The sequence below is a fragment of the Peromyscus leucopus genome, chromosome 23, assembly GCF_004664715.2.
Source record: "Peromyscus leucopus breed LL Stock chromosome 23, UCI_PerLeu_2.1, whole genome shotgun sequence".
Lineage (NCBI taxonomy): Eukaryota > Metazoa > Chordata > Mammalia > Rodentia > Cricetidae > Peromyscus > Peromyscus leucopus.
Window position 1 is genome coordinate 43,079,834 of NC_051082.1, and position 26,506 is coordinate 43,106,339.

General features: G+C 36.7%; 1 protein-coding gene across 3 annotated transcripts in view; it reads left to right on the forward strand.

Moving 5' to 3' along the window:
* The first annotated feature begins 2,449 nt into the window (after positions 1-2,449).
* LOC114684379 (cytochrome P450 3A13-like) overlaps positions 2,450-26,506 on the forward strand; it is a 99,651-nt gene continuing 75,594 nt past the window's right edge. The window contains exons 1-3 of one of the 3 annotated variants that reach the window (XM_037198474.1): positions 2,450-2,545; positions 3,140-3,190; positions 3,815-3,910. Coding sequence is in view for 1 of the 3 variants with exons in the window: in XM_037198476.1 (XP_037054371.1) it covers positions 3,897-3,910 (14 nt within the window). In the remaining 2 variants the exon portion in view is untranslated. Of the gene's footprint in view, positions 2,546-3,139; positions 3,191-3,752; positions 3,911-26,506 lie in introns of those variants that run through there. The other 2 variants (XM_037198473.1, XM_037198476.1) reach the window with 2 other exon arrangements.

Below are 26,506 nucleotides of genomic sequence, written 5' to 3' on the forward strand. Positions count from 1 at the left end.
TGGAGTCCATTATATTTTGGGCAACTATTTATGAACATGAAGCCTACCTTGAGTGCTTGATATGTCCAGTGTCAATTGATTGCTGAAAACTGATTCTCTTTTTCCCAATAGGCATTAAAGGAAAATTCAGTTGTTAACTTTTCCCCCAGTGGGTAGTATTTCATTCATTATTTTTTTAATTTAACAAAATATAATGAGCTAAAACAAAAAATTAACATATCAAAGTTGGGGAAGACTAACAGAAGAAAAGTAATCCAAGGGAAGATACAAGAATCGGAGACCCACTCATTTGCACACTCAGGAATCCCATAAAAACACTGAACGGTGAGTAATAATGCATACACAGAGAACCTACTAGAGCCCTGTGAAAGCTCTATGCATGCTGCCTCAGTCTCTGTGAGTTTGTAAAATCTTTATTATTTGATTTGGAGGGTCTGTATTCTTATTATTCGTGGTATTCTTATCCCGTCTAGTTGTTACAGTCTTACTGACTCCTCATTCATAGGATTCCCTGAGCTCTGAGAAAGGGAAACATTGATTTAGGGTTGAGTTTTGCAAAGACTCTCACTCTCTGACTAATAGCTGATTTTGGTTTTCTATATTTGTTCCTATCTGCTACAGAAGGAAGCTCATCTGATGACAGCTGAGCAAGGCACCTATCTACAAGTATGTGGAATATCATTAGGAGTCATTTTATCTCTACATTTATTTTTCTTTTTTTAAAACCACTATTATTCATTTTTGCCCTTTGTTCATGGGTTATTTAGTTTAGAGTTCTAGTTCACCTAGGCAGTGCCAAGGCTTGGTTCCATCTCATGGAGTAGGTCCTTTGTCAAATCAGTTATTGGTTGGTTACTCCCACAAGTGTTGTGCCACCATTGCCTGTGCATATCTTGCAGGCAGTACACCATTGTAGATAAAGTCCCATGTAGTTCCTGTGTCAAATATGGTAGAACAAAGGAGATGAAGGCTCTGTGCAGGCACCAGCCTTGATCATTGAGATAAAATGCTTCATATTAGCATTCCTGATCTGGATATCATGGTCTAACCCATTTCTTTCATTTTGCTGGCTATGATAAAACAAGCACTGCTCTGTCCTTTATTATGTATTTACTGGCTCTTCACAACCAACATTCAGAAGAAACTCAAGCATAAGATCAATGCATCCCTGCCTAATAAGGTGAGTGGATGGGGCCTGGAGACACTGGGAAAATATTAAACCTCAACAAGAAATACTATATTGTACTAAATACATTAAGATTCAGCAATAGACACTGAAAATCTAAGCATGTAAAAATTATGTTTAGAGAAAAACTAATCTCTGTAATTCTGTACTGACCCTGTAATATCCAATATCTCTAACTACAGTTACACAGTCCAAAGCATGTATAAAATCTCTGCAGATTTTTAAGTATAAGCAAGTGTCAGTCAAGCATCTTCTTTAATTTTAATGGGTGGTTTGCCTGCATGGATATCTGTGTACCATGTGCATATCTAAAACATGAGAAACTCGGAACAGGGCCTCAAATTCCCTGAAACTAGAATTCAAAGAAATGTGCTCACCATGTGGTTACTGGGAATTGACCCAGTGTTATCTGCAAGAGCAAACAGCACTCTTAACCACTGTGTCATGCCTCTAAATCCTCAAACAAGTGACTGATAGCATTCCTGGAAATGCTTTGGCATGACTCCTATCAGTGGAGCATGGCCTTGTGTTGCCAGGAGAGGCTGATTCAGCTATTGTCCCCATAACTCTTCTCTCTAATCATATAATTTGTCTTTAAATAAGGGAAGCCAATGAAGCTTCCAACCTTAACTCTTCATATCTACATTGTGGTCTCTACAGTGCCCATGAAGTCACAACCATATATTATATAAGCTCCCTTCATATCTGTGACCAAAATTTGGTTTTGTGGGGTTTGAGGAACTGGGATTATGTGACTGTCATGTATTGTCAGTGAGATATACACTTCAGACCTCATACTCACCCCCACATTCTTATTTCATTCTGTTACTGTGACCAATACAATGTTTAAAAGCAACTATGGAGAGTAAAGGATTTACTTCATCTGACATTATCTGATGACCGTCTATCTCACTAGGATCTCAAGAGAGGAACTTGTAGGCAGGGCTGCTTGCCACTCGACAGCACTACTTCTGACCACAGCACTGACTCAGAGTCACAGGAGAGCAAGAGGGACAACTGAGGATGCTGGTTTCTAAATGGATCACTCCCTGACCCGTGCTATAAAGCTGGTCTCATGTAGCTTAGAGATAACCTGCCCAGAAATAGATCTACTTACTGTGGGCTTGACCCTGCTAATCAAATAACAGCCTGGATGAGCCATTCCCAAATGTTCACAAACCAATCTGATCTAGTAATCCCTCATCCTTCAGTTGACATCTCCTTGTCAGATGACCCTAGGCTGTATGAAATAGATAAAGCTAAGGATGACAGCATCTAAGACAACAACAGGAAGACTCTTGCCACAGCTGAGCATGGACCTGGGGGGACCTCTAACTAGAATGGAATAGTTTTGCTCAGGTAGTATCCATTATTACCTTATTGTACCACCTGGAGTTTTAAAGGGAATAGTTCTTGTTATTCACTATCAATTTCATATACTATTTGTGTTTAATGCAGCATTGATATTCAGACAGCTTACCTATAGTAATATAATTGAATCAAAAGTTTTACCTAACATGAATTGTAGATTGAAAGGCTTGATCTGGGATTTAAAAATAGATGAAATGTAATATTCCACACTGTATTTATTTTCTCTGGGCTTATCATCTCTCTATAAATTTTTTCCTTCTTGGCAACTGATTTATGTTCAGTGTGATTGGCATTAAGACCATTTTTATAATGTGAAAAGGAAAACAGTGCAAATGAAAACTGAGTATTTGTGTCTTGATATGGGCTTGTCAAGATAGTCTCCCATATTCTCTTCACCATAAGTTTCAGCACTATTTTAGCAAGTCAAAACACAGGACTGTTGTGAACATGACCTATGATGATAAATCCACTCATTAATCTTGGTGAAATGTGGATTTTCTAATGACTTAATAGTGGTGTATATATGGACATAAAAGTTAATTTCAAATCTTAACTCATCAAAATCTCTTTTTCTCTTCCCAGACACCTGCCACTTATGAAGTCTTGATAGAGATGGAATATCTGGACATGGTGGTGAATTTATATCCATTTGCTAATGGGGTTAACAGAATAAGTAAGAAATATGTCAAAATAAATGGTGTGTTCATTCACAAAGGAATGATGGTGATCATACCTATGTTCACTCTTCACTGAGATCCAAAGAACTGCCTAGAGTGTGGTGGTAATCTAATTGTACAGAATTATTATTTTGATTGTATGTTAATAAATAAAGTTGTCTGGGGGTCAGAGCTATTAGAGCCATAGCAAGAGTGTGGCGGTGGTGGCACATGCCTTTAATCCCATAGATATCTGTGTGTTCAGGGTCAGAGCTATTAGAGCCATAGCAAGAGTGTGGCGGTGGTGGCACACGCCTTTAATCCCATAAGATCTCTGTGTGTTCAGGGATACAGTCAGCATTCGAGACATATACGTTTAAGACCTAGGGGGCTGTACATTCAGACAGTGACGAGGCAGTCATGTGTTTGGGTTTACAACCAATGAGAAGGCAGAACAACATACTATAAAAAAACGAACCGACAGGAAGTAGGTCTCTTTTCGCGAAGCTGGGACAGCAGGAGGAAGGGTGAGATTTTAGCTCTGAGCTCTGACCTCTCGGCTTTCTCTTTTACATTGTTTCTGTGTTTCTTATTTAATAAGACGGTTGGTTACATCAACACTAGAGCCTGAGGATTTCTGTCCTGAAAGGTATGAGGACACTGAAGAGTACAACCGATTCAGAATGAGGAATGTATGGTAAGATGTCTCTTACTGGTAACCACATAGGTATGAATTTGTTATGTTGCGTCGATGTTTGATTATAAAATTGTATTACAAAGCAATAATTATTGCACAAACTTCAGGTATTTTAATCCAGAAAAATATGACTTTACTACAATTTTTAATTTTACTTCAAAGTCTTAAAACCTTAGCACATATACAATTAATATGGTAATATTAGTGGACACATTTCTGTATGTGCATATGTATTTAAATTTTTAATATCAGGGTTCTCCTGTTTTTGGAAATGTTGACTGATTTTAGTAACATATAAACACTATTTTATGATAAAATGTATGACTGTGTATGTGTGTGTGTGTGTGTGTGTGTGCATGTGCACATGTGTGTCAGAGAGAGAGAGAAAGCACAATGACCATGATTATTAAATCAATACCATATTTAAGTGGTTAAGTATATATTTCTTTGAGGTTGTCATATTGTCTGTCACAAGAACTCTCTGAACACATCATAAAATTTAAGAGTCATTTCCATACTCATTGGTGCATGTGGAAGGCATAAAAGGGCTCCTCTTTTGTGGTTCAAACACCGTCACTGAGAATAAATGAGAATAAAACTTCTCATTCCTGCCTGTGGTATGAGGCCAACATCCTCACCCTCATCCACTGGGTGACTACTGGCTTTGCCTATCTACTCTCTAGAAAATTGAGATTTTCATCCTTCCTGAATCTGGATCAGGGTTTTGTGTTAATGGAGAGACATAACCTGCCTGTGGGCACTGTATGCTGCATGAAAAGAGTTAATAGTTTGCAATTATTGTACTAGGAATAAAAATACAAAATGATATTTGTCTTTATTTTTATATGTTTGAAATTATAATTTAATTTGATTTTTTCCTTTCTTTTCCTCCCACCTAACCTTCCGAATTACCTCTCTAGTCTTCTTTACATTCATAGCCATTCTTTCCATCAATCATTATTGCAGTATATATATATATATATATATATATATATATATATATATATATATATATTATTCCTAAAAATAACCTGTTTGTTCCAGATAATGCTACTTATATTTAAATGTTAATTTAATATAGTGACAGTTGAATCAGGAGGGAAAGAAGGAAATCTTTGATTGGCATGTATAATGAATGAAAAAAATTCTTTAAAAAATTTAGACATCTAGCAGTTCCTTTAAATAAGGTTCTTGATGCCAGAGACTTTGTGTTCTTATCTATTTGTCTCTGCTGTTGATGGACAGTCTACATACTGTGCTTATTAGAGGAGTTGAATAGAATTGACCAATTCCTGTTCTCTGGCTAGGAGACTTCTGTATTTCCTCTATATATCCACCACTTCAACCTCCTTTTGCTTCAAAACTATAAACTCAGAAAATGCTCATTATGCTTAGAAAGTGTAGGCTCAGTGGGCTTCAGTCACTAAAGCAGGATGCAAGAAATGGAAAAGTCAAAAAAAATGTTGAGGATATAATCAAACACAATCTATATTAGCAGTCTACAGAAGAGTTATAATGTTTCTCTCATGTATCTTCTTTGCCATTTGGATAGACACCACAAAGGAAAACTTCCAACTACTCACCACAACATTCTTCCCCTGACTCAACATCTGTTCTACAGAATAACAGTTAATAAATATTTCAGAATCTTTCCTGATCCATAGTATGTCTCAAAGAACAGATAGTTATGATTTCTCAGCAACATTCCCAGAATCAAAATTTTTATATAACATTTTATATAATGAGAAATAAAATTTTAATTAGACATAATTCTCTAATTTTAGTATGTTTTGACCTAATGGAGAAGATTGAGAAGAGAGTCAGTGAGGGAAACTGTTGAAGACAAGTTTCACTTGATTACTCTTTGGAAGAGATATAGAAAGTAAAAGATTTTGTGGAAAAGCTAAATATGGACAAAAAGGAGGCTCAGAAAGAAGAAGATGATGAAGAAGAGAAATAAGATGAGGAAGACCAGATTGAAATGAGAAGGATAGAAAGAAAGGAGAGGAGAGATGGGAATGGCGTACAAATGTTTCATTAGTAACACACATCTTCTTCTTCCCCAAGGAACACTTAACTTAAATATGAAGGCTAATTTCTTTTTCCTCTTTCATGCTAATTTCTGTGATGTTTTCACACTGAGAACACACAACATCTTTAATATTTAAAATTTAAAGGCACATTTGTTTTCAATGTGCATTCACCACCTCATCTTATTAACAGTGGGAGTTCCTTTGATGTAAAGGTGTAGAAAGAAGCTTAACCTCCAAATCTCCTAATGAATTAACCATACTATGATTGGAAAAGTAAACTCAAAAGTACCCTTGTATGATTTTGGTTGGAAGTTTAAGTGAAAACTGCAAATATGTCTCTCCTGTGTGCTTCATGTTTCATTATTTATGTTCTTTATCAATTGTGACACCAGGTTATGCCAGGAGAATATAGGTATAATCAATCTTTACATATCCCTGCCTATTGTAAATGGTCACATGTGGTGATATTTTATTTGTGTTGAGATATGGTAATGCTTCATTTGTGCTTTAATAAAGTTTGCCGAGAGATCATAGGAAACAGCAAACCATTTTAAGTAACGAGGTCAGGCAGTGGTAGCACATGCCGTTAATCCTATCACTTAGCAGGCAGGATCTCTGTGTGTTCAAGGCCACACTAGGGAACAGAGCCAAGTGTGGTGACACACGCCTTTAATCCCAGTGCCAACCCTAGACCTAGATGTCTGTACAGACAGAAAGTGACAGAGCTGTGTAGAAAGAGCAAGTGAGTTAGCTGGGTTAAGAGAGCAAATAAGAGGGCAGAAAAGTAAGGCATATAAAGCCTGGTATACAGGAAGTCACGCATATTTGGAAGCTGCACAGTTGGTGAGGTAAGATTAGCTGGTGGCTTTCCCTCTTTCCCTGATCTCTAAGGCTTTCATTCCTCTATTTGCCTCCATGTTTTTTTTATATATATAAGACCATTTAGAAATTTGGCTATAGTCCCTGACAATGTATTGGCATTTGGTTTAACTTTGATTAGCATAGCTTGCTGTATGTAGTCAAAACCCTGCAGAACTTCTCCCTGCTACTGTGTGAAGAAACATAAGTGAGGCAGAAAATATTCTTTTTTGCATGTAATTTTATTATTCATCACCTTTTCATGAACTGGGGAGTGAATATATTTTAAAAAGCCATGTGTGAACTCTAGGGCCCTTCAGATATGAAGCAGTTTATGTCTAAGAATATATGCTATGGTCAGGTAGAATCAGTGCAGGTTGCCTTATGTGATAGTGTGTGATATCCTGGAAATTGAGCCATTTTTTCTTTTCAATTTATATATATATAATAATCTATATTATATATATATATATATATATATATATATATATTCTACAAAAACCCTCCATTTGTACTAAGCATATTCATATATGTATACACTGTATACACTATACACAGATCATATTTTAAATAGTTTTTCATATTAACTATGTATGTGGACATGCCTTATGTCCAAGAGGTATAGTGAATACCTTACAATCCTGGTATCCTCTCAGATAATGCAATATCCTTCAGCAGTAGTGTGGCTTGAAAAGCTCCACAGTGGTTTCCAAATATAGGTGTAGCCCAAATCACTGACTTAATTCATTATTTATGCATATGAAGGACTCTTTTGTTGGGCCATTTTACTCAACTATCCCTACATTTTAGTAACTCTGGTGTAGATTAAAAAGGTACCCATTTACATTTTTATAATAAGTCCATGTATTTTCTTCCCTTCCTCATTCATCATTATTTCTCATCCTACAAGTTCATTCTTCTTTTTCTTTATCTTTTTTCTTATCCTGACATAATTAAAAAACGGAAGGCCTGGGAATTGAAGCTGGGTCCTCTGGAAGAGCAGTCAGTGCTCTTAAACTGCTGAGCCACCTCTCACCTTTCATCCTGCAAGTTCAAATCAATCAAATCTCTTCCAAGTCAAGAAGTTTTCCTAGCTTTTCTCTGTGCAGTTTACTCCTGTATTCTAGTGATGGTATCTCCAGACTGCCTTCACCCTATTAAGTTAATAGTAACCTGTTAACTACCACATACACTTCTTGCTGTTTTTCTCTGTATATATAAAAGCATCCCCTACTTCCTTTATCACCTAATTTTATTCTTTCCAATAGCTAAAATGGTGCCTGAAAGGAACTTTGTATATTTAAAACCCTCAATAAAAATATAAAAAGTGATCTGTAGCTATTTTGTAGATCTTGGGATTACATTTTTAAACTATTCTAAATATTTAAAAATTAACTTTTAAACAGTTTTATTAAGTCTTTGAGAAACCATTTTTGTCACCTTCACCACCTCTCCTCTCCTGCTCACCTCATCCCCTCACCACAATTCATCCCAGATCTATGTACACATCCTTACCCACTCAATTTTGTATTCTTCCTCTGTTTCTCTCAATGTCTCTCATTTTTAAATAAGTCAAATTAATTTTCTGTTATATAACTTCTCTTAGGTGTGGAGCCTGGCCTGGAGTTTGGTTTACCTATGAAAGGTCATACCATTAAAGAAAATAGACTGCCTTTCCAAGAGCTACCTCCTCAGCAAATAGTGGAAACAAGGTTTCTATCCACACACACTTTATTTTTCCTTGAGATTGTGGATGTCTATGAGCATCTGCCTTGTGTGTGGAGAACATTGTTTTCTTAAAATCAGCAACAATGTCTTATCTTACAAATTCTTTAGCCTCTTTTATGTGTACTTTTTACATAAGGTGGCAGATTTAAAAATGTAATTGACATGTCACTAGAGTAAAACAGTGTCTTCTGTATATGATAGGATGGTTGCACTGCTGAACTTGTAGAAATTATGGTTGCCTGCATATGATCTAATCAAGTTCAAAACAGCAAACATTCTGGCATAGATGAAAAAGGAATCCACAAGTAATGACCTCTAATAGAACTAAGGGCAGTTGATTGCCTTCTAGTTAAGAAGAATCAGTTGTCTTAATGGTAATCACTGACTGGTGAACTAACTGCACTCCAGTGAATGGACCCACATGCAAGATTTTATGTGCATCAAATATTAAACTCTATTAACAATAGATAATACTGGAACTTCTGCCACACCAGCCAGAACTATAGCTGGCCACAACAGGCAGAACTAATGAGTGACTCACTTCTCAGTGGAGCTGAAATCCTCCTTAGATTCTGCACACTAGGACCCTTGCTTATGCCAAGGCTACCATCACAGCTTGCTTCTGGCCCTGCTGCCTGGCCCTTCCCCAAAATCTTAATGTGTAGCTGGAGAGCTTCTCTCTGGACCCTGCCAAGCCCCTGCAGACCTGCAGCCCACTTATAAAATAAACAGACTTATATTGTTTAAACTGTTTGGCCTAATGGCTCGGGCTTCTAACTATATACTTCTTACAACTTAAATTAACCCATTTATATAAATTTATACCTTGCCACATGGCTTGTGGCTTACCAATATCTTACATGTTGGTACTCATGGCATTGGCTGGCAGAGCCTCCTGACTCAAACTTCTGGTTCCCAGAATTCTCTTCTCTGCTTGTCCTGCCTATACTTCCTGCCTGGCTACTGACCAATCATCATTTTATTAATACAGGGCAATATCCGCAGCACTTCCCCTTTCCTTTTTTTTCAAAAAGGGAGGTTTTAACTTTCACATAGTAAAATTACATATTACAAAACAATTATCAAGCAAGAAGTACAGTTACAATATCTAGTCAATTTATAACGTATTCTATTTGTATTTGGCAAAATTAAAGAAGTTATTCTATCTCTCCTATATTTGTGAGTTTAAGGTTTCATATCTAACTTATCTCTTATCATAACTAAGAAAATTATAACTATCTAGTCTTCAACTACATCAAAGACCTCAGAAGGGTATAATATTATCTGTGAAATAGGAGAAGGACTCAAGCAACTTTCAGGAGTCTTGAGAAAGTAGACAGAGACAGCTGGCAGCCTGGACAGTCATTCAAAGTTCTTTTGTAAAGTTGGGGCATCTGTCTTCAGCCCACAGGCCTAGAGCCTCTCAGCCACTTTTCTCCGTGTCCTATAGAATGCCTGTCAGTTTCCTCTGTGAAGCAGGAACCTGAAGGACCATTTTGCCAAGCAAATTCAGTGGTAACCTTCCTATGGGTCTTGCATGTCCAGTTGATCCAGCAGTCCAGGCAAGAACAGTTTCTTGTCCAAATGGCTATTTTTGCCAAGGTGAAGATAAACTCCATATGGAGTGTCTTCAATGCTCATCCTCCTCTCTGAAGTAAATCAGTGCTGCCAGGAGCAGACATGTTTCATTGTTCATAAAGTCTAAATATTTAAAACATTTTAAATGCCATATTCTGTAAGTCTTTGAAGTATTTGAAGATTACCTATCTATCTGAAATATATCTATGTATATCTAGAAAAGTTAACATGACTATAAGTTTGACTCTCATAGAAGACTAATTGTTACATTACAATTTAAATGAGTTGTATAAACATAATACCTTAAACAAGAGTAAAAACACACGTACAGTATAACAAAACTAACTTTAAATTTGTATCAATAAACTAAAATCCATAGCAATGTAAAACATTTTTAAACAAGTTGCTCTTTAAAAGTAGGTTCAATAATCTACCCTTTAATCTTATCATATCTAAACTATCCCCTTTTCTCCTTTAGAAAGAAATTGTATATATAATCAACCTACTTTAAATAAAAATATTGGTTTTTCTCTGTCCCACACCAGAGGGCTCTTCTAATATGGGACACAAGAATCTTTTAACCTTTTCTTTTAGTAATGCACTTAGGTTTAGAGAAGGAGTGAGTCAATTCCATCCCCAAAGCAATCTTGGTATATTTGGGAATTTAGGCATTGCTTCTCTTACTACTTCCTGCTGGGTGGGTGCACTGTATCTTACGGGGACATAAAGAAAATTTTAGGATTGTGGAGTAGTCCATGAGGGTGTATTGTCTGAGCCAATTGCCTTGAAATCATTGTGGATGTTGGATCATCTGTGCCATGGTGACATCGGAGACCTTTCAGGGGGTCTTGGCTGGTCAAACCTGATGGAACAGGTTAATCTGTTGTTAATCTGGAACAAATCCATAGCCTCTGGCTTTCTGTGGAAACAAAAGCAGAGCCTCCTTTCCAAAGCAATATATCCTTAGATCCAAATTTTCAAGTCAAGGTACCTTTAAAATATACATATTGGCTTAACTCAACAGCTTTTATGATCAGATGTTTTTCTGCAGTTAAAAATCCCAAAGACAACATATCCAGATTCTCTGTGTAATATCCATCTTTATTTGGCTTATTTTTATACTACCTTTACTGTCTCTTTAAAGATTCAATTTGTAAAAACTACCTATTTCTTTATATTACTGTATATATTTCTTTTTCTCTTTCTTTTAAGCCTATGTACATTTTTATACACATTGTAAGGCATTTAAAGTCTTTTTCCATCTGAATCTGTCTTATTGTGAATCTATTGTTTTAAACTGCAGCATTACTATGGCTAAAATAGCAGCTTTGGGTGGTGGCTCCACCCACCTCAGCTTCCCAAAATTGCTGTGGTACATTTCCCACCAACTGTGGGAGCCATCAACTCTTAGAAACAGTGGGTCTATCAAAGCAGCATATAGCCCAGAAACCATTTTTTTTTGTACTATCAAAGACTATTTCCACCACTCAGCATAATGTGCTGCTTGTAGATGCCTCATTCCCAAAATACTGCTGGTCAAACAAGCATTCCAGGAACCTGTCATAGTAGCTCAAACACACAGGCTGATGCTAACTTGAGGGAGGCAAGTAGGAAGCTGTTTTTAGCTCCATTTTAGAATCTGTTTTCTCTGGTTTTAGGTGGAAACTCTTGCCAACCAGTTGGGCACCATTTGTAGCTGGAGAGTTTCTCTTTGGGACTCACCAAGCCCCTGCAGTACCACATCCCACTTATAAAGTAAACAGCAGACTCTTACATTATTTAAACTGTTTGGCCTAATGGCTTGGGCTTCTAGCTATCTAGTTCTTATATCTTAAATTAACCCATTTCTATACATCTATACCTTGCCACATGGCTTGTGGCTTACCAGTATCTTATATGTTGGTACTCATGGCAGCAGATGGCAGTGTCTCCTGACTCAGCCTTCCCGGTCCCAGAATTCTCTTCTCTGCTTGTCCTGCCTGGCTACTGGCCAATCAGCATTTTATTTATACAGAGGGATATACAGCATTTTATTTATACAGAGCCAATGGATTTTCACCACTCTGAGGCAGGATACACCATTCAGTACCAATGAGTGACCCACCTGTGGGTGAAACCACACTCCCTAGATTCTGTATTCCACAACCCTCCCACAGCCAATGACATCCCAGCTCATCATTGCTTGCATACTGGGCCCTGCTCCCAACTCTACTGGTCTTTCTCTACTCTAGTATAATCCAAACTATTCAGAATTGGCACACACCATAGCAGCTTGAACAGAATTCAGCTGCTCAGGTTCAGGCCACACCAGTCAGAAGAACAGGTCCACACTACACCAATCAGAACAGAGACTCCTGCTGCAGCAAATGACAAGCTAATCACAAAAGACTGACATTTGGACAGAACCTCCCAAATAGACCAGAAATCCAGGTCTCAAAGACTAGAAAACCAAAGGAGACAGAGACTAAGGTACAAAATACTCACCTAACAAAGACAAACTCAGAAATCAGGTACTAGAACTAATCAACCCAAACCCAGATGAATAAATGTCAGTATTATGATACAATCAACAACAGACAGGGTAATATGGTAATACCAGAGACCAGCTATCTATTGACAAAAAGGCCTGTACATTCCAACACATCAGAAGTACAAGAAAGAAAACATCCTTAAAAACAACTTCATAAAGATGATCTCTGTCCTTAAAGATGAAATGTAAAACTCCATTAAAGAAATCAAGGAAAAGATAATCAAATTAGAGGAAATCTACAAATCCCATAAAGAATGTCAAGAAAGCAAAAATAAAACAAATAAAAGGTGAAGGAAAGTATTCATGACATGAAAATTAAAATAGAAGCAATAAAGAAAACACAAACTGAGGGAATTCAGGAAATGGAAAATCTGGGTAAGTGAGCAGCTACTACAGACACAGGGATCACCAATAGAACAGAAGAGATGGAAGAAAGAACCTCAGGCATTGAAGATATGATAAAAGAAGTAGATTCATGAGTCAAAGAATGTTAAATCTAAAAAAAGAAAAACAACTCTTAAGACAAATATTGCTGCCTTTGATACTGGCTTCTAGCAGGAAAGGGCTCAAAGGAAATCAAAAGACTTGGCATACTATGACTTATTTTATCTGAGGTGGTAAGGGAAAAATACTTACACATTCTCTCAAAGGTTTCCTTCAGACCTTTTTCTTCTTTTTTATTCTGATTCTGTATTGTCTTTTTACTTTTCATCTACACCTTATATACCCCAACATTAATCTTTAGGAAATATCAAAATTACATTGCAGTTACATTTATTTTTCAAGTGAATGATTGCAGTGAATAAAAGTCAAAAGCAGCGTGTTATCCATATCCCTAACATGATTAAACATTTTACATAACACAAGTGAATAAAATTATTCTCATGAACCCAGATAAATTAATACACAAGCAATTTGTTATAGAGTGGAAGGAAGCAAGGTATTTTTCTCAGCAAGTTTTTACTGGCAAGCTACATTTTGCAGTTGCAAAGAAAGAACTAATCATTTTATTATTTATCTTGAAAGTCATTGTTATAAGGAATTGTAACAGAATGAAAAACTAAAGTTTTAACCCATGAAAAATAATTGATCAGCCTTACTTAAATTTTTAAGGTACGTATCTACTCATCAATAGCTTTCTATATCAGCAGAGTGGGAGCAGAAATGGGTAGAAGAAATTAATCATCACCTTTGATCACCAACTAATCCTCACAAGGAAAGTACATCAGCTAATAATAACTGGGCTGCTCTGTTTTAGATCCCAAACCTCCAAGCTGTCATCACAATATCTTAATCTACCTGAAGGCATTCTAAAGCTTTGTTTCGTGTATGATGCACAACAAAACCCCAGAATACATTCCCAACATTAGGGTTAAAAGAATTCCATCCAACCTGGCTCCTGGAACTCATTTGTTTTTTAATCATTAACCTAAGCCAAAGTCTATAGGACTTTTCAATAGAAACTCATGTTTTCTAACTGTGTGACACTTTCTTGTTTTATTTTTTATCCCCATGCAGCCTCTGCTTTATTAGAGGCAAGGGCAACATTTTATCCTACATTTACCTATGTTAATTTTGTACTAAACTAACCTCAATCATAATTCCTTAGTATACATATTAGACACCATCATCATCACAATCCTATTTAAACTAATACTATTATTGAATAAAATCACCACTTCAGTTAAACAGTAAAACTTAGGAGGAACTAATCTTCATAATAATCCACAGTAAAAATACCAGTAGAATGAGATATTGTGATGAGATATATACACTACATTGCAAGCAGTTGAGTTCTCTCCATATCAATTCACAACACGCCAGACACCAGAGAAAGATGGTAACCTCAAACATGTATAGGTATAGCAGAAGTAAAAGACATTCTGTCATTGCTGATCAAACTGGATGACTGCATGAAGAACAATGAAATTACATTCACATTTAATTCTCTGCATACAACTCCACTCATAATGAAAAGGACCACAACATAAACATAACACTGAATATGAAAAAAAGAGAAAGTGGAGAAGAGAAAGTGGAGATTTGAATTCATTAGCTTCAAAGTTACTACTGAACACTTCAGCAATAGCACAGGATTTTAAGGGCAAAGATTAAAAAATGAACCCCATGAAGCTAAAAAGATTCCATAGGACAAAGGACACCATCAACCAAACAAAAATGCACTCTACAGAATAGGTCATTTTTAAATCAATTATATAGAAGATAAGCCATTGGTATCTAGAATACATGTAATGTAAAAATTTGAAAATGAAGTTGCTTTGATTTGCATTCCCCTGATGATTAAGGATGTTGAGCAATTTCTTAAATGTCTTTCAGCTGTTTCTGTTCTTCTAATGAGAATTCTCTGTTTAGCTCTGTAAAATAAGTAACCTAATGGGGTACAGAAATAATCATGGAGTTTTTTGGTTTGTTTTTTTTCAAGCCTGTATTTCTCTATCTAGCCCTAGCTGTCTTGGAACTCACTTTGTAGACTAGGCTGTCCTCAAATCAATGGCTGAGATTAAATGTGCCACCACTACTGAGTTAGCATAGAATTCTTGAAAGATGAAACACATTAGCTGAGAAACACTTAAGGAAATGGTCAACATCCCTAGTCATAGGGGAAATGCTAATCAAAACAACTTTGAGATTTCCTTTTATACCAATCAGAATGCCAAAGATTATTAAAATAATAAAACTAATGACAGCATAAGCTGATGAGAATACAAGGAATTGGGACCACATATTCACTGCAAATTGGAGTGCAAACATGTATAAGCACTGTGGAAACCATAGGATGATTCCCAAGGAAGCTGTCAATTGACATACCTCATGATCCTGCTATACTAGTGAGCATATGCCCAAAGGACTCTACATCCTACTACAAGGATACTTGCTCATCCATGTTCCTTGTTATTCTATTCAAAATAGCCAGAAATTGAACACACCATAGTTGTCTGTCACTTATGAACACATAATGAACATATGCTGTATTTACCCAATTAAATAGTATTCAACAACTACGAAAAAGGAAATGCATGGGAGAAGGAATGGAGCTTGGAAAAAAATCATTCTGAGCAAAGAAAACTAGACACCCCCCCAAGCAAATAGAAACATGATAAAACAAAAGAGAAACAAAACAAAGCAAAGAGAAACCTTCTATGGAGATGTTAGCTCTTAATCCTTTGATACATGTGCTACATTCAGCATGACTTCGAAAGTTAGGTATGTATAAAGGAAGTAATGGGAAGAAGAAGGTCTACCAAGGAAGCTAAAATGGAATATATTGTTATGTTGAGAGAAAGATGGGAGAATCTTGAACAGGAGGATTTAATAAGAAGGGGGTAGGAGAGGAGGGGAAAGGGTACATGAAACATATACCCACTGCTTCCCAGAGTGAGAAATGAGCATGGTTCCCAGAGTTGGCTGTAAATGTAGTTCTGCCATGTTATAAAGCTGAACTGCTATTTTAGCCCTGTTAATGCTACAGTTTAAAGTAATAGATTCACAATAAGACAGATTCAGATAAAATAAGACTTTAAATGGTTTACACTCTATGTAAAAAATTACATATTCTTGAAAGAGAGAGGAAAGAGAATATAGAGAGTTATGTAAAGAAAATGTTTTAAAAAATAAAAAGACAGTAGAGGTAATATAAAAAATATATCACATAAAGATGGATATTACATGGAGAATCTGGATTATGCTGTCTTTGTGATTTTTAACTGCAGAGAGATATTTAATTGTGAAAGCTGCTTAGTTAAATCAATATGTATATTTTAAAGATATCTTGATTTCAAAATCTGTGTCTAAGGATACATTGCTTTGGAAAAGAAGTTCTGCTTTTGAAGACAAGAACCTGTGGATTGCTTGCCAAGACCCTCTGAAAGATCTTCCATTACACCATGGCCCCGATCATCCAACATCCAAAATCAACTTCAAGGATACTGGCTCAGAGACTACAGCCTCACAGACTACCCAGTCCGGACTTGGCCATAATCCTAAAACTTTCTTTGTATCCCCATAAGAATATATTGCCCTATATCAGCAGGAAGTAGCTTGGAAAACTGCACCCACATTCCCAAAATACAAATTTTGGATGTTTGCCTTTGTTTAGGTCGTTGGTTACAAATTGTTTTTGGCCATAGTCAATATCTTTGTAAAAGATGATATGGAAATATAGTATGTAGATATGATAGGATAAAAGGATAGATTGTTGAAACTACTTTTAAAGAGCAATTTGTTTAAAATGTTTTACTGTGGTATAGATTTTAATTTATTGATACAAATTTAAAGTTAATTTTGTTATACTGTATATATATATATATATATATATATATATATATATATATATTTCTACTCTTGTTTAAGGTATTATGTTTGTGTAGCTCTTTTAAATTGTAAGTGATAATTAACAAATACAGATTATTAATTAGTCTTCTATGATAGTCAAACTTACAGTCATGTTAAGTTTTCTAGGTATACATAGCTATATTTCAATTAGGTAGGTAAATCTTTAAACACTTTAAAGACCAACAGAATATGGCATTTAAAATGTTTTAAAAACTTAGACCTTTCTGAACATTGACATGTGTCTGCTGCTGGCAACACCAATCTACATCATTGAAGATAGTAGGCATTGAAGAATCTCATTTGGAGTTTGCTTTCTTTGTGGCAAAAGTTAGACACCAGGGAAAAAAGTGCCCTGGCTTCACTTGCTTGATAATATGTTGTATCAACTGGACATATAGAACCCATAAGAAGGTGACCACTGAACTTTGCACGGTGAGATGGTCCTTAGGGTTCCTGCTTCACAGAAGAAACTGCCAGACATTCTATAGGACACAGGGAGAAAAGAATGAGAGACTCTATGCCTGTGGGCTAAAAATGGACACCCCAAAGTTACAGAGGAACTTTGGATGACAGTCAGGCAGACAGCTGTCTCAACACTCTAGATTTTTGAAAGTTGCTTACAATGCTCTTCCTGTTTACTTAGTTAATATTGTATTCTTCTGAAGTCTTTGATGTAGTTGAAGACTAGGTGGTTATAATTATGGTTTTCCTTGGTTATGATAAGAGATAAGGTAGATATTAAACCTTAGACTCACAAATAGAGGATAGATAGGATATCTTCTTTAATTTTGCCAAATAAAAATAGATTAGATATTATAACTGTAATTCTTGCTTGATAACTATTCTATTATATATAATTTTACTGTTAAAGTTAAACCATTCCTTTTTGATTAGACAGAAAATGGGAGGTGCTGTGGGATGTTCTGTTTGCTGTGAATATGTGTTGCTCAGATTGACTGATAAATAAATTACTGATTGGCCAGTTGTCAGGCAGGAAATATAGGCAGGATAAGCAGACAAGGAGAATCCTGGGAAGAGGAAGGTTGAGTCAGGAGTCACCAGCCAGATACAGAGGAGGCAAGATGACAAGGTAGAACTGAGAAAAGGTACCAAGCCATGTGGCTAAGCATAGATAAGAATTGTGGGTTGTTTTAATTGTAAGAACTAATCAGTAATAAGCCTGAGCTAATGGCCATAGAGTTTATACGTAATATAAGCCTCTATGTGTTTACTTGAGGACTGGATGGGACAGAGAAAAACTTCACTACATTACACCTTGTTGAATATTGGCCAAAGAGGCCCCACTGACACCACTAAAGATTACAATGTAATGCAAAAGGCTATTGGTTATGCTCCACAACCTGATGAAAAGGAACTATTGCAGAATACAAGATTTACATTTGTCATCAAACATAGAAAAGGTAAATTGTTACCTAGATAGTAGTTGAATGTATTCTGAGGGTATCAGAGAAGAAAAGTAATCATCAATATCCCAGTTACAAACCTCACAACCTACAACAGGGACCTTCCTGCAAGATATACTGGTGTAATAGTGACACAAATATTATTTTCATTTTTCTTTATTAAGAAATTTTCTACTCATTCTATGTTCCAACCCACAGGTCCCCCCTCCTCTCTCCTCCCACACTTCAACCTCCCTCCCAAGCCACCCCACATCCCCAAATCCTCCAAACCACAGTCTCCCATGGGGAATCAGAAGAGCCTGGCACATTGAGCCTAGGCAGGTCCAAGCCCCTCCACACTGAACCAAGGCTGTGCAAGGCATCACACCATAGTCACCAGACTCCCAAAAGCCTGCCAATGCAACAGCGATGGATCCCAATTCCCCTTCCTGGATGCCCCGTAAAAAATTTTGAGCCAAACAACTGTCTTCCATATCCAGAGGGCCTAAACCAATCTCATGGGGGCTCCACAGCCACTAGTCCACAGTTCCTGGGCTTCCACTTCTGTGGCCGGTCATCTCTACATGTCTTCCCATTATGGTCTCCACGTCCCCTACCTGCAGAATCCCTCCTGTCTCCCATCGTTTGTATTCCCAGAGCTCAGCCTGGTGTCTGGCCGTGGATCTCTATATCTGCCTCCATCAGGCACTGGACAAATGCTCTGAAATGACGGTTAGGGTATTCACTAGACTGCTCACCAGAGTAGACGAGTCCAGGAACTCTCTACCACTCCCAGATGCCAGCACTCCCAGGTGGAGTCATGCTTGTGTTTCCCTGAGAGGCTCCCTGGCACCCTGCCTCTTCCTATTCCCATGATATCCTCCTCTATCATGATATCTCCCTCCCTGCCCTCCAACTTTGGCCCTGTTCCAGGTCAACCATCCCATTTCCCTATGTTGTCATGCCCCTTTCCTCACCCTCCACTACCACTGCTACTCACAGTCCGCTCATGTAGATCTCATCCAGTTCTTCACTGGGCCATCGAAGTGTCCCTTCTAGAGTCTTTCCTGTTAGCTAGCCTCTCTGTAGCTGTGGGTTGCAGTATGGGCATCCCTTCCCTCATATATTGTGTCCACATATGAGTAAGTCCATACTATGTTTGTCCTTCTAAGTCTGGGTTACTTCACTCAGAATGATATTTGCTAGTTCCACCCATGCCTGAAACCTCATGGTGTCATTGTTTTTTACCGCTGAGTATACTCCATTGTGTATATGTGCCACATTTTCTTTATCCATTCTTTAGTTAAGGGGCACCTAGGTTGTTTCCAGGTTCTTTCTATTACAAATAATGCTGATAAGAACATAGTTGAGCATGTGTTCTTTTGGTAAGATTAAGCATTCCTCGGGTATATGCCCAAGAGTGGAATAGCTGGGTCTTGAGGAAGACTTATTCTCAAATTTCTGAGAAAGTGCCATACCGATTTCCAGAGTGGCTCTAACAAGTTTGCATTGCCACCAAGAGTGGAGGAGTGTTCCTCTTTCTCCACATCCTCTCCAACATAACCTGTCTTCAGTGATTTGGATCACTGCCACTCTGACAGGTGTAAGATGGTATCTCAGAGTCATTTTGGTTTGCATTTCCCATATGACTAAGGATGTCAAGCAATTCCTGAAATGTCTTTCAGCCATTTGAGATTCTTCTGTTAAGAAATCTCTGTTCAGTTCGGTAGACCTTTTTTTAAATTAAGTTGTTCAGATTTTTCATATCTACTTTCTTGAATTCTTTGTATATATTGGAGATCAGCCCTCTCTCTGTCTCTTGTGGGGTTGGTGAAGAACTTTTCCCATTATTTAAGCTTTCCTTTTGTCTTACTTATTGTGTCCTTTGCCCTACAAAATTTTCTCAGTTTCAGGAGGTCCCATTTATTAATTGTTGCTCTCAGTGTCTGTGCTACTGGTATTATATTTAAGAAGTGGTCTCCTGTGCCAATGAGTTCAAGACTACTTTCTACTTTCTCTTCCATCAAGTTCAGTGTAACTGGATTTACATTGAGGTAATTGATCCACTTGGGCTTCAGTATTGTGCATAGCGACAGATATGGATCTATTTTTGACCTTCTGAATGTTGACATCTAGTTATGCCAGCATTATTTGTTGAAGATGCTATCATTTTTCCATGGTACTGTTTTGGCTTCTTTGTCAAAAATTGTATGTTCATAGGTGTGTGTATTAACATCAGGGTCTTCAATTCAATTCCATTCATCCATGTGTCAGTTTTTATGCCAGTGCCAACCTGTTTTTATTACTATAGCTCTATAGTAGGGCTTGAAGTCAGGGATCAGGATGGCCCAGAGGTTGTTTTCTTGAAAAGGATTTTATAGCTTTCCTAGGTTTTTTGTTATTCCATATAAAGTTAAGTATTGTTCTTTCCAAGTCTGTTAAGAATTGTTGGGATTTTGATGGGGATTGCATTGAATCTGTAGATTGCTTTTGGTAAGATTGTCATTTTTACTATGTTAATTCTACCTATCCATGAGCATGGGACATCTTTCCATTTTCTGATATCATCTTTGATTTCTTTCTTTAGAGACTTAAAGTTCTTGTCATACAGGTCCTTCACTTGCTTGGTTAGTGTTACCCCAAGGAATTTTATATTATTTGTGGCTATTGTAAAGGGTGATGATTCTCTGATTTCTATCTCAGTCCATTTATCATTTGCATACAGGAGGGCAACTTTTTTTGAGTTAATAATCTTATATCGTGCCACTTTACCGAAGGAGTTTATCAGATGTAGGAGTTCCCTGGTAGAATTTTTGGGGTCACTTATGTATACTATCATATCATCTGGAAATAGTGAAAGATTTACTTCTTCCTTTCCAATTTGTATCCCCTTGATCTTCTTTTGCTGTCTTATTGCTCTAACTAGAACTTCAAGTACTATATTAAATAAATATGGGGAACCTTGTCCCCATAAGGACAAGGCCTTGTCTTGTTCCTTATTTTAGTGGAATTGCTTTGAGTTTCCATCCATTTAATTTGATGTTGGTTGTCGGCTTGCTGTAAATTGCCTTTATTATGTTTAGGTATGTTCCTTTTATTCCTGATCTCTCTAGAACCTTTAGCATGAAAGGGTGTTGGATTTTGTCAAAGGCTTTTTCATCATCTAATGAGATGATCATGTGGATTTTTTCTTTCAGTTTGTTTATATGGTGTATTATATTGACTGATTTTCATATGTTGAAACATCCTTGCATCTCTGTGGTGAAGCTTATTTGGTCATGGTGGATAATTTTTCTGATGTATTCCTGGATTCGGTTAGCCAGTATTTTATTGAGTATATTTGCTCATCTCATCAATGTTCATGAGAGAGATTGGTCTGTAACACTCTTGCTTTGTTGCATCGTTGTGTGGTTTGATAATCAGGTAACTGTAGCCTCATAAAGAGTTTGATAATGTCCCTTCTGTTTCTATTGTGTGAAACAATTTGAAGAGTATTGGTGTTATCTCTTCTTTGAAAATCTGGCAGAATTTTTCCCTGAAACCATCTGGTCCTGGGGTGTTTTTTTTGGTTGGGAGACTTTTAATGAATATTTCTATTTCCATGGGGGTTATTAGTCTATTTAAATATTTTATCTGGTCTTCAGTGAACTTTGGTATGTGGTACCTATCCAGAAAATCACCATTTCTTTCAGATTTTATAATTTTGTGAATTACAGGTTTTAGAAGTATAACCTGATGATTCTCTGGCTGTCCTCATTGTCTGTTGTTATGTATCCCTTTTCATTTCTGATTTTATTAATGTGGATGGTCTCTCTCTCTGCTTTTTGGTTAACTTGGATATGGGCTTGTCTATCTTGTTGATTTTCTCAAAGAACCAACTCTTTGTTTCATTGATTCTTTGTATTATTCTCTTTGTTTCTATTTTGTTGATTTCAGCCCTCAAATTGCTTATTTGCTGGCATCTGTTTCTCATGGGTGCATTTGCCTCTTTTTTTCTGGAGCTTTCAGTTGTGCTTTTAAGTCACCAGTGTGAGATTTCTTCAACTTATTTATGTGGACGTTAAAGCTATGAATTTTTCTCTTACCACTGCTTTCATAGTGTCCCATAAGTTTTGGTATGTTGCACATTCATTTTCATTGAATTCTAGGAAATCATCAATTTGGTTTTTTTTATTTCATCCTTGACCCATTAGTGATCCAATTGGTCATTTTTCAGTTTCCATGAAATTGGAGGATCTCTAAAAGTTTTGTTGTTGTTGAGATCTAACTATTAGCCATGATGGTCTGATAAGGTGCAGGAGGTTATTTCATTTTTTTGTATCCGTTGAGGTTTGCTTTGTAACCAAGCATGTGATTGATTTTGGAGAAGGTTCCATGGGATGTTGAGAAGAATGAATATTCTTTTGTGTTAGGGTGAAATTTTCTGTAGATATCTATTGAGTACATTTGAGTTATAATGTCTGTTAGTTCCCTTATTTCTCTGTTAAGTTTCAGTCTGGCAGACCTGTCCATTGGTGAGAGTGGGGTGTTGAAGTCTCCCACTCCTAGTCTATGGGGTTTGATTGGTGATTTAAGCTTTAGTAATGTTTCTTTTACAATTATAGGTGTCCTTGTATTTGGGGCATAAATATTCAGAATTGAGACTTCATCTATTGGATTTTCCCTGTAATAAATATGTAATGTCCTTCCTGATCACTTTCAAATAATTTTTGTTTGAAGTCTATTTTATTAGATATTAGGATAACTACACCAGCTTGCTTCTTAAATCCATTCGATTGGACAGTCTTTTCCTGGCCTTTTATTCTGAGGTAGTATCTGTCTTTGAAGTTGAAGTGTGTTTCTTGTATGCAGCAGAAGGACAGATCTTGTTTTCTTATCCATTCTGTTAGCCTGTGTCTTTTCATAGGTGAATTGAGACCATTAATATTAATTGATATTAATGACCAGTGATTGTTAATTCCTATTATTTTTTGGTGGTAGTATTGTATGTTTCCCATCTTTGGTATTTTTTTGGTGTGGAACTACCTATTCCTTGTATCTAACTTCCTTAGGTTTGGTTTTTCTTTCTAGTGCTTTCTTTAGGGCTGGAATTGTGGAAATATATTGTTTTTTATCTGGTTTTATCATGGAATATTTTGTTTACTCCATCTATATTTATTGAGAGTTCTGCTAGGTATAATAGTCTGGGTTGGCATCCATTGTCTCTTAGTGCCTGCATAATGTCTGTCCAGGACCTTCTTGCTTTTAGAGTCTCCATTGAGAATTCAGTTGTTATTCTTATAGATCTGCCTTTATATATTGCTTAGCCTTTCTCATTTCCAACTCTCAGTATTTTTTCTTTGTTCTGTATGTTTAAGGGTTTGACAATTATGTGTTGGAGAAATTTTTTTTGATCCAGTCTATTTGATGTTCTGTAACCTTCTTGTATCGTTATAGCCATTTCCTCCTTTAGGTTAGGAAAGTTTTCTTCTATGATTTTGTTGAATTTATTTTCTGTGTGTTTGAGCTTGTATTCTTCTTATTCATCTATCCTTATTATTCTTAGGTTTGGTCTTTTCATGGTGTCCCAAATTTCTTGGCATTTTTGGTCATGATTTTGTTGGTTCTAGTGTTTACTTTGACTATTGATTCTATTTCTTTAATTGTGTCTTCAATGCCAGAGATCTGCTCTTCCATCTCTTGCATTCTTTTGGTTATGCTTGCATCTGTAGTTCCTGTTTGTTTACTCAGATTTTCCACTTTCAGCATTCCCTCCGTTTGTGTCTTCCTTTTTGTCTCAGTTTTAGTTTTCAAATCTTAAACTATTTCCCTCACTTGTTTATTTGCTTTCTCTTGGTTTTCAAAGGACTTACTGATTTCTTCCCAATTTTTGTTTGACTTTTCCTAAAATTCTTTAAGGGAATTTTTCATTTCCACTTTAAATATCTTTATCATCTTCTTAAAGTCATTTTTAAGGTTGATTTCTTCTGTTTCTTCTGTGTTGGGATGTTCAGGTCTTGCTGATGTAGCTTCTAATGGAGACATATTGGTTTTTATGTTCTTGACTGTATTTCTGCACTGGCTTCTATCCATCTCTTTCTCCACGTGTTGCAAGCAGTGACTGTGTCTGAGGGAGCCTCTCTTGGTCTGATTGATACTCTTGGTTCAGTGAGAGCTCTTGGTCTAATTTGTCTTGATGGATTCTTTGTTTCATGTAGCAGCTCTTAGTCCAATTGGGGCTTGTGGTCTCTACCTCAGGGAGTAGCTCTTAGTGCAATTTGGACTCTCTTAGTCCAATTGGGGCTGGTGGACTCTGTCTCAGGAAACAGTTGTAGTTTCTGTGACACAAATATTACAGGAATAAATAACGAATCTGATGGGATATAATGCCTGTTCTATGAGAAGGCTCCCATACCTGACACTGCTAAAATGAAATGTAACCTGAGACTAGATAGGTCACACTCTAAGGAAAAGAAATTCTAATACTATTGTTGTAATAATGGAACATAGCAATAAAATTACAATATTATCAATTATATAGCTATAGATATGAAGATTCTATTGCTGTGATGACACACCATTGCCTTGGCAACTATTATAAAGAAAAACATGTAATTGGGGTGGCTCACATTTTCAAAGGTTTAGTCCATTATCATCATAGTGCAACATGGTGGCATGTAGGCATACATGGTGATGGAGAGGTAGCATAGTTCTACATCTTCCACAGGCAATAGGAAGTAAACCAAAATACTAGACATTGCTTGAGCATTTATAAGACTTCAAAGCCTGCCTCCACAATGACACACTTTCTCCACCAAGGTCATGCCTACTCCAAGAAAGCCACATCTCCCAATAATGCCATACCACATGAGATTATGGAGGATAACTACATTCAAATTACCACAGCTTCTAATGACATATTGCTATACAGATAGATCAGTGTGAGGCCCTGATGAGAGCACCCAGCTCTTATTATAGACATTTTGATGCAGTACATGGAAAATAAAATAGAACCCTACAACTGGATAATGTACAGTGTGTGAGAGACTTTGGAGAACTTAATTCTCAATGATATGTCTCCTTAAAGCCACCCTCAAAGCTCAGGAATCTATAGAGAAGAGTAGGCAGAAAGATTGTAAGAGCCACAAATAATGGGTGACTCCTGGGAAACAGTATCTTCCAGATAAAAAAAGGACTGATACACAATTGTAACACCATCACTACACCACCACCATCACCTACAAAATAACAACAAAACTGAAAGAAGAAAGCAAGCAAGCAGATGAACTAGTAATCATGTTGTACCATGAAGAATCCTCTAACACTAGCCTGTGTGCATAAACCACCAGAGGCTTGTAGGTAAAAAAATTGGTGAGTGAGTGGTATTTAGTAATTTCTAGGATTGCTGATAATATTATCTGCATGAGTGTTTTGCCTGAGTATATGTCTCTGTACTACACAGATGCTTTGTACGTGTGGAAGTCAGAAGGGAATGTCAGATTAACTGCAACTGGTGTTACAGAGGGTTATAAGCTTGGAACACAACTGGGTCATCTGCAAGAGCACCAAGAATCCCAGCTCCTACTGTATGATTCTTAAAAAATTACTTGTGGAGGTCATCCCATTATGATTGTGATGTGAGTTCACAAGTGAGAGTGGCAACCACCATAGAGTGATATTTCTAAGGTGTATTTTTTTCAGCCTGTGAAATCATCATCAGTGAATGAACCCTGGATAGTTATGTCATCTATATAGAACATGCCCTTCAGTGAACCATCATAAATTCATCTACGACTCAAAAATACATCCAACCAACTTGATTACCCTAATTGGATGTTCAATTTTATTGGGATTGTGTTTTGATACAATTCTAGTTATCTTAGAATCTTGTAAAAGACTGAACTCTCGATGGACCTTAGAGCCATAGTAATTGTTGGGATCATGTAAGACTTGCCCTGATACCCTACTGTGCACTCACCCTGTTTTCTTAACTTCACTATAAGAAAACCATATTACAGCTACTTTACTTACTTTGGGTTTCATACAAAGAGTTTATAGAACCTAAGCCAATGCACAACTTTTATTTTACATTATGTATCCCCCATAATCCTGACTCACAATAACACATGCCTGT